Source organism: Gadus morhua, chromosome 3 (genome assembly GCF_902167405.1).
Source record: "Gadus morhua chromosome 3, gadMor3.0, whole genome shotgun sequence".
NCBI classification, from domain to species: domain Eukaryota; kingdom Metazoa; phylum Chordata; class Actinopteri; order Gadiformes; family Gadidae; genus Gadus; species Gadus morhua.
In genome coordinates, this window is record NC_044050.1 from 23,009,436 (window position 1) to 23,025,019 (window position 15,584).

A 15,584-nucleotide genomic window follows, 5' to 3' on the forward strand; every position below is an offset into this window, starting at 1 on the left:
CTTTCATCGGGGCCAGCCCCCCTGTGGCCGTGCGCAGCTGCACGTCAGTGGGCTCCGACCGAATCCACTCCGGGCACACGTCTGGTCTGAGCACAGTCACTGATGAACCGGTATCCACCAGGGCCCAACACGGCACCCCCTCCACGGCCACAGGAACATAGCACGAATCCCCGTCACCGAGTCGACCCACCACCACCGCCGTCCTTGAAGCTTCGATGACGTCTGCTTCTGGGGGAAGTGGGTCTTGGCTCCCCAGCCTGTGATGACGTGGCCCCTCCGTTTCTGGAACAGCTGGGGCGGGGGGAGCGGGGGAAGAACTGTTTAAGGTCCGCACATCCCCCCCTGTGCGGGCCCTGTGGCGTTTCCCGGACCCTGACGTGAAGTGGGGCAATCTCTGACCAAATGTCCAGGTTGGCCACACCCCCAACAGGCTCTTTGGTCGGGACGCTGTCGAATGCGTGACGGCTGCAGTGATACGGCCCTTATCAGTTCCGTAATTTCTGTCGCCCACGCCAGCTTTTACTCTGCTGCCGGGCCCCGGGCTGCTCCCCCTGCCGGATAACTCCCTCTTGGGCCCCCCTCAGCGACCGCGCCCCACGCCATTTCCCTCTCCACGGCCATCTCCAAAGCCGACTGTAGAGAAATTGGGTGCTGTAATTGCACTTGAACCCGCAGCTCCAGAGGAAGGAGGGCTCTGATGAACTGGTCCCGTGCCAACTCGCTCTGCACGCTGGGGGGCATGTGTGCATATGCCCTACGTGTCAGGCTCTCAATATCATTAGCAAACACCCTCAGCGTCTCCCCCGGCTTCCTGCAGCGGTTACCAAGCTCATTATGAAGGAGCTCCGGCTTCACACATTGTCCAAACCGCCTCTGCAAGGCCCCCACTAAAGCTCCGTAATCCCGTCTCTCCCCCGATGAAAGCAGCAGCAGGCACGACAACGGGTCGTCTGTGAGGCACAAAGACAGCTGCAATGCTTTAGCCTCTACTGTCCATCCCCCAGCGTCAGCCAGCAGTTCAAATTGAGCATGAAACGCCTCATGGCGGCAACTGGAACATGGGAGGCGGCAACTAGAACATGGGCGCCGCCATGTCTGTTTACATCCCGAGCCGCGGGCTCCCGCTCCGGGCGCGCGGGAAGCGAAGACAGCCCTGCGTCGGCCGCCAGCTTCCTTGCAGCTTCTCTCAACCCCTCTCTGGCCTCTTGGGAAGCTCTGCGAAACTCCTCATATGCGTCCTCTGTCCATCCGAACGCACCAGTCTCCCGCTCCACCTCCTCCTCTTTCACTTTCGGAAAAGACATGACCGACGCGAACTAACCGACACACTGAAACTAACGCTGTAGCCCGACCGCGACGTAAATCCAAAGTAGCCCTCCGCTTGGACGCACAACCCTCCACCCACTCCCGTCGTTTGTTCACTTCTGACACCAGTATAATGACCACAGGCAAGGTAGTGAGCGAAGTAAGCTTGATAGCAGGTTTATTAGATTCCACAATCGGACAGGCAGGCACAGCTCAACCGGAAAACTACAACAACCAAAACGCTCACCCGGAAGGAAACCCCCGGAACCCCCTCTCAGAAGGCCCGCCCCTTCCTCCCAAACCATGTGACGCTACAATACTATTAACTGGGAATTCAGCCACCCTTCGATGTATGATACTGCATGTCATTAGTTTTATTGTATGTAGCCTATGTAATTAAACAATGACTGAATGCATGCAACAGTAAAAACATTTGGCTTGTATAGCAGAATGCATCACAGGACTCAAGAAATGTATATTGAGAGCGGTTAAATGTATGATGCATGTAGCTGTATTTGTCCAGGAGGAGGCACTGTTGCGCCAAATATGGCATGGAGTCACATGTGACTGATGACACCTTTAATAAGTGAGATGTTCCCTTTCTCTCCTCTTGGTACCTGACTCTCACGGAGAGCAGAATGTTGTGCACAGTTTTATCCAATAAACGTCTGAACGTTTGTTTCATTCCTTAGAGTTATTATTCCGCTGTGAAAGGTAGGCAGAAGGAAAACGCCTACCTGTCAACAGTATACTGTAAAATCCGAAAAAAACGTAAATATACGATAACCTAATAAAAACTTTTATTAGCACATCTCATGAGAAACTAGGTGCTAGTTTCAAACACATCTTCCCATAATGACAAATTATTTTCCAGATCAATAACTAAACAATGACCAAAGCGTCATTACTATCAAGAACATATTAATACTCCTATACAATGCATGAGCCCTTTAGAAAATCATTGCGATCTGGAAGCCTGAGAATGAGGGCTTTCAATTTTTTTGCCAATTTTCGGTAATGATTACTTAATGTTCCAAAATATTTTGTTCTACAGTAAGTACAAATAAAGATTTGTCGGATGGATTACTCCTTTAACAGTAATTAATCAAACCTGCTCCATCACCTTATCCAATTAGCAGACACTTGGAACTGTGAGAGGGCCATAAAAAAAAATTTGGATCACGGATGGGCACGTTTTATTCTTTACAAATGTTTTATCTCAGATACATTCCCGCCTATGATCACCACAGGACCTGACTTACCCTGCAAGAGATGCCTGGTGGGAGAGGTGTCGCCAGCCAGCGTGTGAGAGGAGAGGTGGTGACCGCCCTCTCCCCTGGTATCACATCGTGGTGTTGGCCTTCAGTGAAACCACGACCAGTAAAACATCCAGAGAAACGGGACACCTCAACACCTGCTACTGCAGGCATGACCTCTCATTGGCTCCCACCTGGTCACCTGCTGATGCAGTATCGGTGGGACACACCTGTCCCTCAGTGAACTGACTGCAGGGCGATTAGGGGGAGGGGAAGGGTCCCGCAGTCCTTTAGCACCTCTAGCCAAAAATACTTTACTGATGTACTCAACATAATATTTATACAAGATTACAAGCTGCTCACAGAACAGGTTCATACCAGATCCTGTGTGTGTGTGTGTGTGTGTGTGTGTGTGTGTGTGTGTGTGTGTGTGTGTGTGTGTGTGTGTGTGTGTGTGTGCGTTTGGGGGGGGGGGGGGGGGAGGCTTGGTAGAGGTGCTGCTGCGTTCTAGCTGGAGAAGGGCATGTGTTCATTCTGTTGAAGTCTACGCAATCCTATTAGCCCATAGCCTACTATTGTTGTTTTTATAATTGCCATTTCACTATTTTCCTCAAACTCATGCACTGAATAGTGACCTGGTTGTGCCTGCGTGCGTGCGCGCGTGCGTCTGTTTGGTAACCCGTGTTATATAGAATGTAGCAAGCAACTGATAACCAGTGATAACCAGATAAGACAGTGAAAACCGACCCACGTAAATCCACGCCCTTGATTGATAGATAAGATGTTGCGGTACTGACTGATTACTTTTTTGGAACGGGAGATGTGAATCGGAAAGATACACTTTTTTGGAACAGATAGCATGACTGAAGCGATCTGTAACCCAACATATCTGTAGATGATGAAATGCATGACCAGAAGATAAATAACGGTCCTTGTAAGTGACGTTGCATAAATAAGTTTTCTTTCATTATGCACACTTAAAAATCAATACTTCAATTTCATGTAATAAATGAATAGATAATAATTCATGTTGGGTTAAAAGGTTAAATGTGATTGAACCCATGTGTAATGTGTAATTAGAATGTGTTAATGTGCTGCAAGCGCATGGAACTAATGTTTTGTTCCTACGAAAAAGTTTCCTGTTTACCTACGTCTTTATTACTGTGATTTAAAAGCATGACCAAGCGTAGGCTACATGAATCTCGCCCGTTAAGTGCAGCGATATTGTAATAAGAAACAAGGACAGTGGGACAGAACGGCGTCTGGGGACAGAAGACCACAAGGTCAGCTTGACCCCTCCTAGACATGACCTCCACCTTCTAGTATACCGCTTGACCCCTCCTAGACATGACCTCCACCTTCTAGTATACCGCTTGACCCCTCCTAGACATGACCTCTACCTTCTAGTATACCGCTTGACCCCTCCTAGACATTTGCTCTACCTTCTAGTATAGTATGTCTATGTGTATATCATTTGCATAGCCAGTTTTATAGGAGGAAAGGGTTTGTGGCTTTGCAGGAGCTTTGAGTGAGTGAGTGAGTGAGCGAGTTTTATGGAGTGTGTGTGTGTGTGTGTGCGTGTGTGTGTGTGTGTGTGTGTGTGTGCGTGCGTGCGTGCGTGCGTGTGTGCGTGCGTGTGTGTGTGTGTGTGTGTGTGCGTGTGTGCGTGTGTGTGTGTGTGTGTGTGTGTGTGTGTGTGTGTGAAAATGATCGGCTGACAGTGATGGTTCAGAATGAAAGCAGATGATTGGTCAGGATTAAAACATGTGACGTGGTTCCTCCAGCTGATAAAGCCGGGCTGAAGCCTGAGAGCTGAAGGAGTGGAGCCGTCCAGAGAGGAACCATGGAGCCCGTCCTTGAGCTGGACCCTGGACCCCCTGAGGAACCTGAGGACACGTCTCTGGACAGGAGGCGGACCAGGAAGGGGAGATCTGGTAGGAGCCTTTTGAGAGGATGTAGAGCGAATAAACCACCAGTAATAAAATACATTTTATGTTCAATTAATCTCAAGAATTAGATTTGGCCAACGTTTGAGGCCAAAGTGCACAACCTGCTGCTCCTGTAGACCGAATTATGTCTACGTTCAAGGCAAACGATAAACATTTATGTTTCCAGACCAAACGACCCAACCGTGAGTTATGATCTTTTACTAGTTTTCTCCCGCAGACGTGTGTTTCATTTTATATGTATGGACATAATCACAGGTCATTGGGTCTGATAAACTTAGATTGATATGATCGGTCAATATTGAGTAGCTACAACAAATGACAGAGTGCAGCTTTAGGAAACACAAGTTTATTATTTTCATTAATACTTGTTAGCTTACGTTACAGAGATATAGATAGTACATCTCAATAAAGTTTCCTAATTTCCTCACCAGAGGTACAGTCAGAGCCGTAGCCAGGGTTTAGAAATAAGTGAGGTAGACAAATAGACAACAAACTAAATATTGTGTGCTATACGTGCACATCAATTGAATATCAGTGTCCAGATGAGTACCCGTCTAGAAATAAGATCAGTGCAGAATAAACGTAGGCGGTTCCTGCATTCTCCCCTGGAAGATTATTTTGTTAGTAGTGTTGTGTAAAAGTGAGGGAGCTAGTTAGGGTATTCCACTCATGAATAATAATAATAATAATAATAATAATAAAACAACAACATCTCTATCTAATTTTCTTATAATGTAGCACTTTTGCCTATATGATGAGTTTTATGAACTCTTTATGAACGTCTGGGTTGTACCTTCATTGTTGAATGCGCTTATTGGGAGTCGCTTTGGACAAAAGCATCAGCTAATTAATTGATTAATGCAATCAATGTCTGGAGTGTGACCGATATCCATGCAGTTTTAATATATCAGGATGTACATCATTGTGTGTGTGTGTGTGTGTGTGTGTGTGTGTGTGTGTGTGTGTGTGTGTGTGTGTGTGTGTGTGTGTGTGTGTGTGTGTGTGTGTTTGTGTGTGTCCTGCCTCTGAACAGTTCTAAAGCTGTACGTCTGTGTCGCTCTGCTGTGTTTTCTACAAGCCACTCTCAACATCTCCCTGCGCCTCTGTGAGTCTAAATAATAATAATAATAATAATAATAATGGATTGAATTTATATAGCGCTTTTCTATACACTCAAAGACGCGTTACAATGAAGGGGGGACCTCACAAACCACCACCAGTATGTAGCACCCACTTGGGTGATGCACGGCAACCAATCTGCGCCAGAACGCTCACCACACACCTGCTTGAAGTGGAGAGTGAGGGAATTAATGAGTCAGCCAATTACACAGGAGGATGATTAGGGGGCCAGATTGAATGAGCCTGATTGGGCCAGAACACCGGGGAAACCCCTACTCTTTGTGATAAGTGCCCTGGGATCTTTTATGACCTCAGTGAGTCAGGACCTCGGTTTTACGTCTCCTCCGAAGGACGGATATGAATGAATTAATCCTTTATTATTAAGAATACTGGTCATAATAATGATATATGAATAATAATAATCCACAATGTTATTATTAGTAAAACAATGATAACAAAACATAATCCATGATAATGGTACTTAAATAACAATAATAATAATATTGCAACATAAAGATTGCAGTGAAAGAGTAACACCTGCAACTAAAACTCCAGTCTCAGATAACCCTGATCCTAATTCAACTCCTTGTTCATAATAACCACTAAAGGGTGGATGGATTTTTGAATAGTCTCTGTTCAGAGACTATTCTGTTCTGGTTCAGAGCTCATTTCTTCGGTACTCCTCTCTCCTGTCCTAGACTCAGAGACATCTTGGACGAAGGGGAGAGAGCACCTGATGGATTCACTTGGTGAGTTTTTTATATATTTTATATATTGTATTAAAATATATGATATATATATGATATATTATATAATATATATATATTATATATATAAATATATCTATTATCGATTTCAATGTTACTAGATTAGTCACGATGTTAAACATTCTTGCAAAAATACTTTCGGCTTCTAGGATTTAGGTTTGAAAATCCTCTCATACTAAAAATATAAATAAATCTATAGTCAGGCTCAAAGCGCATAGACAGTGTTGTACTACTAGCATCGTGGTACTGTATTTGTTGTGAGTCTTCTCCAGCAGGGAGAGCCGTAGAGCCAGAACAGAGGAGCTTCTCTGTCATGCGCTCCAAACGCCGAGGGCTCACTCACAAACCGACGAGGACCCTCAATTGTAGTACACAAGGAACTTTTAAAGTTTAAGGGGTTAACACGCTACATATTTTTTTCTTTCATGAACAAATGGGCAATCAGCAGACCTTGCAGTAGCTCTGTGACTTCAGGTTTCTATTGTGGTCTACTACACAAGGTCAGGTCTCTATTGTCGTCTATAATCGAGGTCATGTATCTTTTGTGGAGAATACTCAAGGTCAGGTCTCTATTGTGGTCTATTCACACGGTCAGGTCTCTAGAGTTATTTCTGGGTCACATGTAATTAAAACAGTAACATAACAAAGGTTATATGGTTATGAAGGTTTTCCTTTAAATTCATCAGCTGGTGTGACACGACGGGGCTGGCTATATTTCGACCAGAGTCTCTACTTTATTTCTACAACCAAGAAGAACTGGAAGGCCAGCAGAGACTTCTGTCTGAACAAAGATGCAGACCTGCTAGTTATCAACAGCAAAGAAGAAGAGGTAACAGAGGCTGTGTGTGTGTGTGTGTGTGTGTGTGTGTGTGTGTGTGTGTGTGTGTGTGTCTGTCTGTCTGTCTGTCTGTCTGTCTGTCTGTCTGTCTGTCTGTCTGTCTGTCTGTCTGTCTGTCTGTCTGTCTGTCTGTCTGTCTGTCTGTCTGTCTGTCTGTCTGTCTGTCTGTGTGTGTGTGTGTGTGTGTGTGTGTGTGTGTGTGTGTGTGTGTGTGTGTGTGTGTGTGTGTGTGTGTGTGTGTGTGTGTGTGTGTGTGTGTGTGTGTGTGTGTGTGTGTGAAAGCAGTGTTTTCATGACAACAGATACTATAAATATTTGAAACAGGGGTTTGTTGCAAAATTGAAGAAAGGTTCCTGGATTGGACTTCATACGGGCCGGGAAACAAAGGGGATCTACAAGTGGGTGGATGGTACCAACTTGACTTCAAGGTAAGGCTGATGACTCCATCCAGCACCCTCTCCTTTCTGAGAGCAACAGATTGATATCACCTCAACACTGGGCTCAACTTTCTACTTTTTCTGGTTTCAGTTCCTGGCATGTACCAATCATTCCGTATGGCTATGATGGCTGTGCAGTAACAGCTGACAAATTGGTGATGGGTCCATGTGCCTCTCAAAACATCTGGATCTGTGAGAAGGTCAACGTCCTGGAACATCTGGAAGCTGAACTGAACAAAGAGGGTCTGAAGACTCTTTTTAATTATTGTTTTAAGGTGTTTCTTCGAACTGCTGCTTGTGTAACTTAAGTTGATGCTTAAGTTTGGGTTAAGTTCAACTTAACCCAAACTTCGCCACACGGAAAGGCCCCTTTTAGCTGGCATAACTGAGTAATTAAATAGTAGTAATGCATGGTCTGAGAGGACGACGCCTACTCTAGGCTTGCTCAATGGTGATTGGTGGTGCTGCCTTCATATAAAGAGCCCTAGTTAGCCACTCCCTTTAAAGGTAAATGCCTCCCAGCGTTGGTCCTCCGCTGTGCTGATGGGGCCTCTACCCAGACCAATCAGTACTATAACGTTTGAACACTAATGTCCCATCTCATAACCTTCTGTTCTGGTTTGCATGTGGAAAATAAATATAGTGAATAAAAAATGACTAGTGCCATTGGTAAACGTTTCAGTACACTCGCCGGCCATTTGAACACATTTAAGGGGTTCATGTTCACTGCACACTAAATGGCTGTGGAAGTACTACATGTATAAATGGTGATTGAAGCTGTTTGCATTCCTGCTGTAGAACAAAGTTCACTCATCTCGTCTTCCTTTCAGGGATGCCCAAGGAGAAGGAGGAGGAGGTAGAGGAGGAGGAGGAGGAGGAGGAGGAGGAGGAGGTACCCGCTATCACATTATTCGAGGATTATTTTTTTGTGCTCGTGGGCGAAATAGTCTCCTTCTCCTGCCGTGCCAGTGGCCAGCCAAAACCCTCGATCGAGTGGCTACACAACGGCCAACCCGTGAAGAGGGACAGGACAGACAAATCAGAGCCTTTGGCCTTTGTGGATGGGGAGGACCTCATCGTTAGAAGTGTGAGGCCTGGTGTGGACACGATCAGCTGCTTGGCGAACAACAGCGCTGGCACAGCCAATAAGACTTCCACGCTGTTTGTCATTGGTAAGAACTGGACTGCTGGATCAGATGTTCTGCAATAACATTGTAGGACTGCTGGATCAGGAGTTCTGCTAAACGTATCTACTGAACCGCTCGTTGCCTGCTGCCGGGCGGTGGTGCTTTGCGGCGGTGGTGCCCCACGGCAACCGGCGGCAGGCAGCATGTCGCAGTTCATGTACTTCAGGGAGTCAAAGCCAAAGTTCCATTCCCCCAATACCTTCTCAACCATGGCTGAGATAACCCCAACTACAATACAAGAGACGTCAAAGAACCAACGTGTTATGCGCCATAACACCAATCGCACACCACACAGACAGACAGACAGACAGACAGACAGACAGACAGACAGACAGACAGACAGACAGACACACACACACACACACACACACACACACGCTCGCACGGTCGTGTCTCATTGGCGGGCTCAATTCTCGTGGCGGGCAAGACAGAGAAGGGGAGGAGCTTAGATCCTTTATGATGACATTGGACGAGATTCCAAATCAGCGCGCTTGAGCCTCCGTTTTTTCAAAGGCGAGCAGAACACCTAGTGCTCGTTTTACACCGAACGCAAGTTTAAGCCACTGGGGGACCATGGGCAGGCTAGGGGAACTCATATTTATATTAGAAAACCTCATAAAGTGAGATTTTCATGCCATGAGACCTTTAAGGTATGTTCATATTGTTGCCTTATAAAGGTCAGGTTTCTATTGTGGTCTACTGCACAAGATCAGGTTTATATTGTTGCCTACTAAAGGTCAGGTTTCTATTGTGGTCTACTTCTCAAGGTCTTTCTTTACATTCAACAGAATTGACACCAGAGGGCTGGAGTATTTTCAACCAGAGTCTCTACTTTGTTTCAATGACTAAGAGGAACTGGACGGCCAGTAGAGACGACTGCCTGCAAAGAAACGCAGACCTGCTGGTTATCAACAGCAAAGTAGAACAGGTAACAGAGGCTGTGTCTGTCTGCGTGTGTGCGTCTGTGTGGTTCAATGTTTCAATCAGCCAGGTGTGTGTTCATGACAGCAGCTGTTATTCATACTTGAAACAGGAGTTGGCTACCAAATGGTGGCTCAGAACCTGGATTGGACTGAGACTGGACCGAGACACAGAGGGGACCTGGAAGTGGGTGGATGGTACCAACGTGACTTCAAGGTAAGGCTGATGACTCCATTCAGCAGCCTCTCTTCTCTGAGAGTGACAGGGTGATATCGCCTTAACACTGGGCTCAACTTTATATTCTTTCTCGTTTCAGTTCCTGGCTGTCTGGTGAACCAAACCATCCAACTATCACAGAAGCCTGTGCAGTAGTTGGCAACAGCCAGTTGATTCCTACACCCTGTGCCTCTCAAAATATATGGATCTGTGAGAAGACGGTTTAGTAGCTTGGGACAGAGGCTGGTATGATGGATTGTGTGCCGAGCTTTACTTCCGGATCCTTGAGAAGGTTGTAGTCCTTGAACATCTGGATGCTGTCCTGAACAAAGAGCCTCTGTAGGCTTTGTTTGTATTGGTCGGTTGAGACGTTGATCCTTTCTATTCTCTGCACATTATACGATACTACTTATATTTGAGGTAGGCCAACAAATCTCTGTTGAGCTTAAGCATCACCAATTCTCATTACAGATTAGAATTTTGTTGTATCCAAAACTTTCGCTTGAATATTATCAAGGCTATATTTCCTCTGTACTGTACTTACTGTACTTTAACCTGTCAGAACAATAAAGTACCATCTGATCTTGACCTTTAAATGCATTTTATCTTGGTACAGATAAATATTAAAGTACTAAAACTGTCAATAAAAGTATTACAGTTCTACTCCAATACTACTACACTAATCTACTCAGTACCTACCACTGAACTGCAACTTCAGTACCACTAGGGTAACATACTACTAACTACAGTAATGATACAGTACCACTTCACTAATCAGGACTTCTGCAGCCTTACGACAGTACTTCAGTCTTACTTCTCTTTTAATTTCATTGAAAGAATATGTGAGAGGAGTGCCAAATGTTCTAATAATATCAAATCAATCCGCTTTCATCCTCTTGACCCGTTGACCGTGGGTCTCAAACCTACAGTCAAAATGTTTTCACATGCCCCATAGCTGCCCAGCAGGGCCATCGTCTCCAAGCCTCCAACCTCTACTCGGGGAAGGTCAAAGGTTATGTTTTAATGGGGGCTGAGGCCCACACAAACATCCCAACGCTGTAGAGTTCACCCACAATTATTCTCCAACCCGCCAGCAAAATCAAACATAAAGCCACCTTAACTTTGGATAAAAAATTAAATAAAAAAAAAATATCTTAAAATGTTTGCCTCAGCAACTCGAGCTAAAATGGTTAAAATAGGTGATTGGAGAAAGAAAATCATTTTAAATATCTTTGAGACGTCGTAGTGGACGTCCACGGGGGGCAGCAGAGAGCAGCATGCGAAGGAAGTGGACCGGCAGTTACCCGAGCAAGATGCGGGCATCTCAAGGTACCGTTTACTACGTTAATGGTTACCATAACCCATTACGAAGCCCAGAACGACTATAGGCTATAGCGATTGGCTATATATTGACAGTCAAAGGGATGTCGGGGTTATGATGCTTATCAGTGGGTCTTGCATCAAGGCATCTAATACTATTAAGGAATTCAGCCTCCCTTCGATGTATGATACTGCAGGTCATTAGTGTTATTGTATGTAGCCTATGTAAACTGATTGCATACAACAGTAAAAACCCTTCCCGTGGACGGGGCTCCCACCATGCAGTGCATTTGGCTTGTATAACAGAATGCATCACAGGACTCAAGAAATGTATATTGAGAGTGGTTAAATGTATGATGCATGTAGCTGTATTTGTCCAGGAGGAGGCGCTGTTGCGCCAAATATGGCATGGAGTCACATGTGACTGATGACACCTTTAATAAGTGAGATGTTCCCTTTCTCTCCTCTTGGTACCTGACTCTCACGGAGAGCAGAATGTTGTGCACAGTTTTATCCAATAAACGTCTGAACGTTTGTTTCATTCCTTAGAGTTATTATTCCGCTGTGAAAGGTAGGCAGAAGGAAAACGCCTACCTGTCAACAGTATACTGTAAAATCCAAAAAAAGGTAAATATACGGTAACCTAATAAAAACTTTTATTAGCACATCTCATGAGAAATGAGGTGCTAGTTTCAAACACATCTTCCCATAATGACAAATCATTTCCAGATCAATAACTAAACAATGACCAAAACGTCATTACTATCAAGAACATATTTATACTCCTATACAATGCATGAGCCCTTTAGAAAATCATTGCTATCTAGAAGCCTGAGAATGAGGGCTTTCAATTTTTTTGCCAATTTTCCGTAATGATTACTTAATGTTCCAAAATATTTTGTTCTAGAGTAAGTACAAATAAAGATTTGTCGGGTGGATTACTCCTTTAACAGTAATTAATCAAACCTGCTCCATCACCTTATCCAATTAGCAGCCTCTTGGAACTGTGAGAGGGCCATAAAAAAAAAATTGGATCACGGATGGGCACGTTTTATTCTTTACTAATGTTCTATCTCAGATACCTTCCCGCCTATGATCACCACAGGACCTGACTTACCCTGCAAGAGATGCCTGGTGGGAGAGGTGTCGCCAGCCAGCGTGTGAGAGGAGAGGTGGTGACCGCCCTCTCCCCTGGTATCACATCGTGGTGTTGGCCTTCAGTGAAACCACGACCAGTAAAACATCCAGAGAAACGGGACACCTCAACACCTGCTACTGCAGGCATGACCTCTCATTGGCTCCCACCTGGTCACCTGCTGATGCAGTATCGGTGGGACACACCTGTCCCTCAGTGAACTGACTGCAGGGCGATTAGGGGGAGGGGAAGGGTCCCGCAGTCCTTTAGCACCTCTAGCCAAAAATACTTTACTGATGTACTCAACATAATATTTATACAAGATTACAAGCTGCTCACAGAACAGGTTCATACCAGATCCTGTGTGTGTGTGGTGTGTGTGTGTGTGTGTGTGTGTGTGTGTGTGTGTGTGTGTGTCACAGACAACACAACGACAACCCACAGATGACCATGACCAGTACCAGAAAACGACTCAAGTCGCCAATACCAGATATCTATTAAACTACAATACAAGAAAAGCAAAATAGAAAAAGTGCAATAGAAGAAAACAACGTAAGAACAATAGAAGGAAACCATTTAAGAACAATAGAAGAAACAACTTAAAGGTGACCTATTATACCCCCAGGTGTGAGTGTGATTAGCCATTACAAGCCGTTTTGAAAGTCTGCCTCTTCTGACATCACAAGTGGGCATGTCCACCTACTGTATATGTATGACAGATTGATGAGCAACGTTTGCTACAGTCCACTGGGTAGGCTGCTAGACTGATCTATCCAGCACACATCTAGGTGGACACGCCCACTTGTGATGTCAGAAGAGGCAGATTTTCACGGCTTGTAATGGCTAATCACACCCACACCTGGTGGTATAATATGTCCCCTTTAAGTGCAATAGCGGAAAACAACTTAAGGACTAAAGTTTTGGGGAATTAATATTGTGCTCTTCCTGTCATCTCTCCATGCATGTTTCTTCCTCTCTATCTCTCTCGCTCTCAGACTCTCAACGAACAGGCCTTAGACACGCCCACATCAGTCATTCCCCCTGACTGAAGCTGACCTGTGATTGGACGAGGCAGTATCATCATCCTAGACGCTGATGTGTCACATGTCTGTCACTCAAACTGCCATCCTAGAGAGAGGGAGGAGGGAGGGGAAAAGGGAGGGAGGGGAGAAGGGAGGGAGGGGAAAAGGGAGGGAGGAAGGAGGGAGGGAGGAGGGAGGGAGGGAGGGAGGAGGGAGGGAGGGAGGAAGGAGGGAGGGAGGGAGGAGGGAGGGAGGAGGGAGGGAGGGAGTTGTGAGCAATGAAATGTTGTTGAAGACCAACTAAGGTGGTTGGATGAGAAGGTGTTTCTTCTACACGTTGTGGTTTTAGTTTGGTTGTTAATCGTTTGTCCTCTTGGGTCTTGTGATTTTTTTACATGTAAAATGTGTTTGTCTTTTGCTCCCACCAACATTTACCACTTCTGTACCGCCTCATATATTCTGATATATTTTTTACTAAATGAAACCACAGGCCTTTCTGTGCTATTAAAGAGCTAAGAGGACGGCTGTTCAATCAGTGTTGAACTATAGTAGGCCTAACCTGAACACATATTTCATCCCAACAAAAGTGCAGTCGGTTTATAGGCTACTGTCTCGATAGCATAATCAACAGACCGTTCATTATCAGCGGCGGCCAACTTGGTTGTCTTTTGAAAATGTCTCTATGGCGCTCCTCTGACCGTCATCGTAATTAACCCGCCTCATATTAGGCAAACGGTTGTGATTGGTCTGAAGCGTAATGGGTTCACTTGAGAAAATAAATTCTGAATTAACAACCTAATATTCTTGAATTCCGAGAAAAGTGTTTATGTAAATAAAGTCTTCACTGTTTTTCTGAATTAATGAGATACCTCCAAAAACGTACGAAAAACTCTCACTCGCATTGATTACGTTTGCTGGTCAGAGTAGGCCTATACACACAGTCAGGGTGGCATGTAGCCTAATCTCACTATATATTTAGGTGAGTGCTGCATGCAGCGCTCAACTATTGTTCTTCTAAGGTTTTATTAGGTGAGTGCTGCATGCAGCGCTCAACTATGGTTCTTCATAAGTTTTATTCTTTCTTTCTTTCATTCTTTATTATTCTCTACAAACTTTGGGACCTATCTCCTTCCTTCATATTTCACCTAGAGACTCCATTCAAATATAAAAATATTCAGAATAGCTTGGAATCGCGCACTTCTTTTCAGATTTTCTAAATACTTTTTAAGATATTCTACTTTTAAAATATTGTCTATTTTTAACTTGGGAGTCAATGGGAGGACGGCAGAGCCGTTTATCTTCGTTCAAACCATTTAACAAATCTACACACTTGTATCTTCAATAATCAAGGAATTTCGATATCATTTAAACTTTCTTCAGAATCACAGTTTGAGTTTCATACCGGCTTCGTTTTCAGCTGTTTTCATTGAAGACGTCTGCCCATTCTGACACTCTCACTCCTTAAGACATCGTAACCACTGCCCAGTGGCGTAAATATCGACGGTGCAACCGGTGCACTCATTGGCTGAATCGTTGAGAACGTTGTAGAATCACTCAATAAGGTCGCGGGGAGACGAAGCTCTGTTCGTTTGTATATTTTATTTACGTGAACATTTATTGTGATATGTTAAAAAAAAAGAAAGAAAATAATCAGTTCTCTTGTTTTGGGAATCAGTTCTCGCCGCTGTACCCCTCATCATCCTCATCGTCATCCGCTTATCCGGGGTCGGGTCGCGGGGGGAGCAGCTCAAGCAGGGGGCCCCAGACTTCCCTTTCCCGGGCCACATTGACCAGCTCTGACGGGGGGATCCCGAGGCGTTCCCAGGCCAGTGTTGAGATATAATCTCTCCACCTAGTCCTGGGTCTTCCCCGAGGTCTCCTCCCCACTGGACGTGCCTGAAACACCTCCCAAGGAAGGCGCCCAGTGGGCATCCTTACCAGATGCCCGAACCACCTCAGCTGACTCCTTTCTAAGTAAAGGAGCAGCGGCTCTAATCCGAGTTCCTCACGGATGGCTGAGCTTCTCACCCTATCCCTAAGGGAGACGCCAGCCACCCTTCTGAGAAAACTCATCTCGGCCGCTTGTACCCGCGATCTCGTCCTTTCGGTCAT

The 15,584-nt window shown here is 45.2% G+C and overlaps 1 protein-coding gene and 1 long non-coding RNA gene across 2 annotated transcripts; both read left to right on the forward strand.

The window, feature by feature from the left end:
* Nucleotides 1-4,279: 4,279 nt before the first annotated feature.
* On the forward strand, nt 4,280-7,545 carry LOC115540796 (CD209 antigen-like protein D). The gene is made up of 5 exons (XM_030352373.1): nt 4,280-4,495; nt 5,544-5,615; nt 6,328-6,378; nt 7,083-7,225; nt 7,537-7,545. The coding sequence occupies exons 1-5, from the start codon at nt 4,405-4,407 to the stop codon at nt 7,543-7,545; spliced, it is 366 nt and encodes a 121-aa protein (XP_030208233.1). The 5' UTR covers nt 4,280-4,404.
* Nucleotides 7,546-7,580: 35 nt separating this feature from the next.
* On the forward strand, nt 7,581-8,542 carry LOC115540864 (uncharacterized). Its single transcript, XR_003976229.1, has 3 exons — nt 7,581-7,662; nt 7,763-7,914; nt 8,502-8,542. It is a non-coding gene; the product is annotated as an uncharacterized LOC115540864 (long non-coding RNA).
* Nucleotides 8,543-15,584: the final 7,042 nt, after the last annotated feature.

Excerpts from the sequence above, each read along its gene's own strand:
- LOC115540796 (XM_030352373.1), top strand. The coding sequence starts at position 4,405 with ATGGAGCCCGTCCTTGAGCTGGACCCTGGACCCCCTGAGGAACCTGAG. Across the intron at positions 5,616-6,327 it reads CAACATCTCCCTGCGCCTCT|ACTCAGAGACATCTTGGACG; the intron begins GTGAGTCTAAAT and ends CTCCTGTCCTAG. Across the intron at positions 6,379-7,082 it reads GCACCTGATGGATTCACTTG|CTGGTGTGACACGACGGGGC; the intron begins GTGAGTTTTTTA and ends TAAATTCATCAG.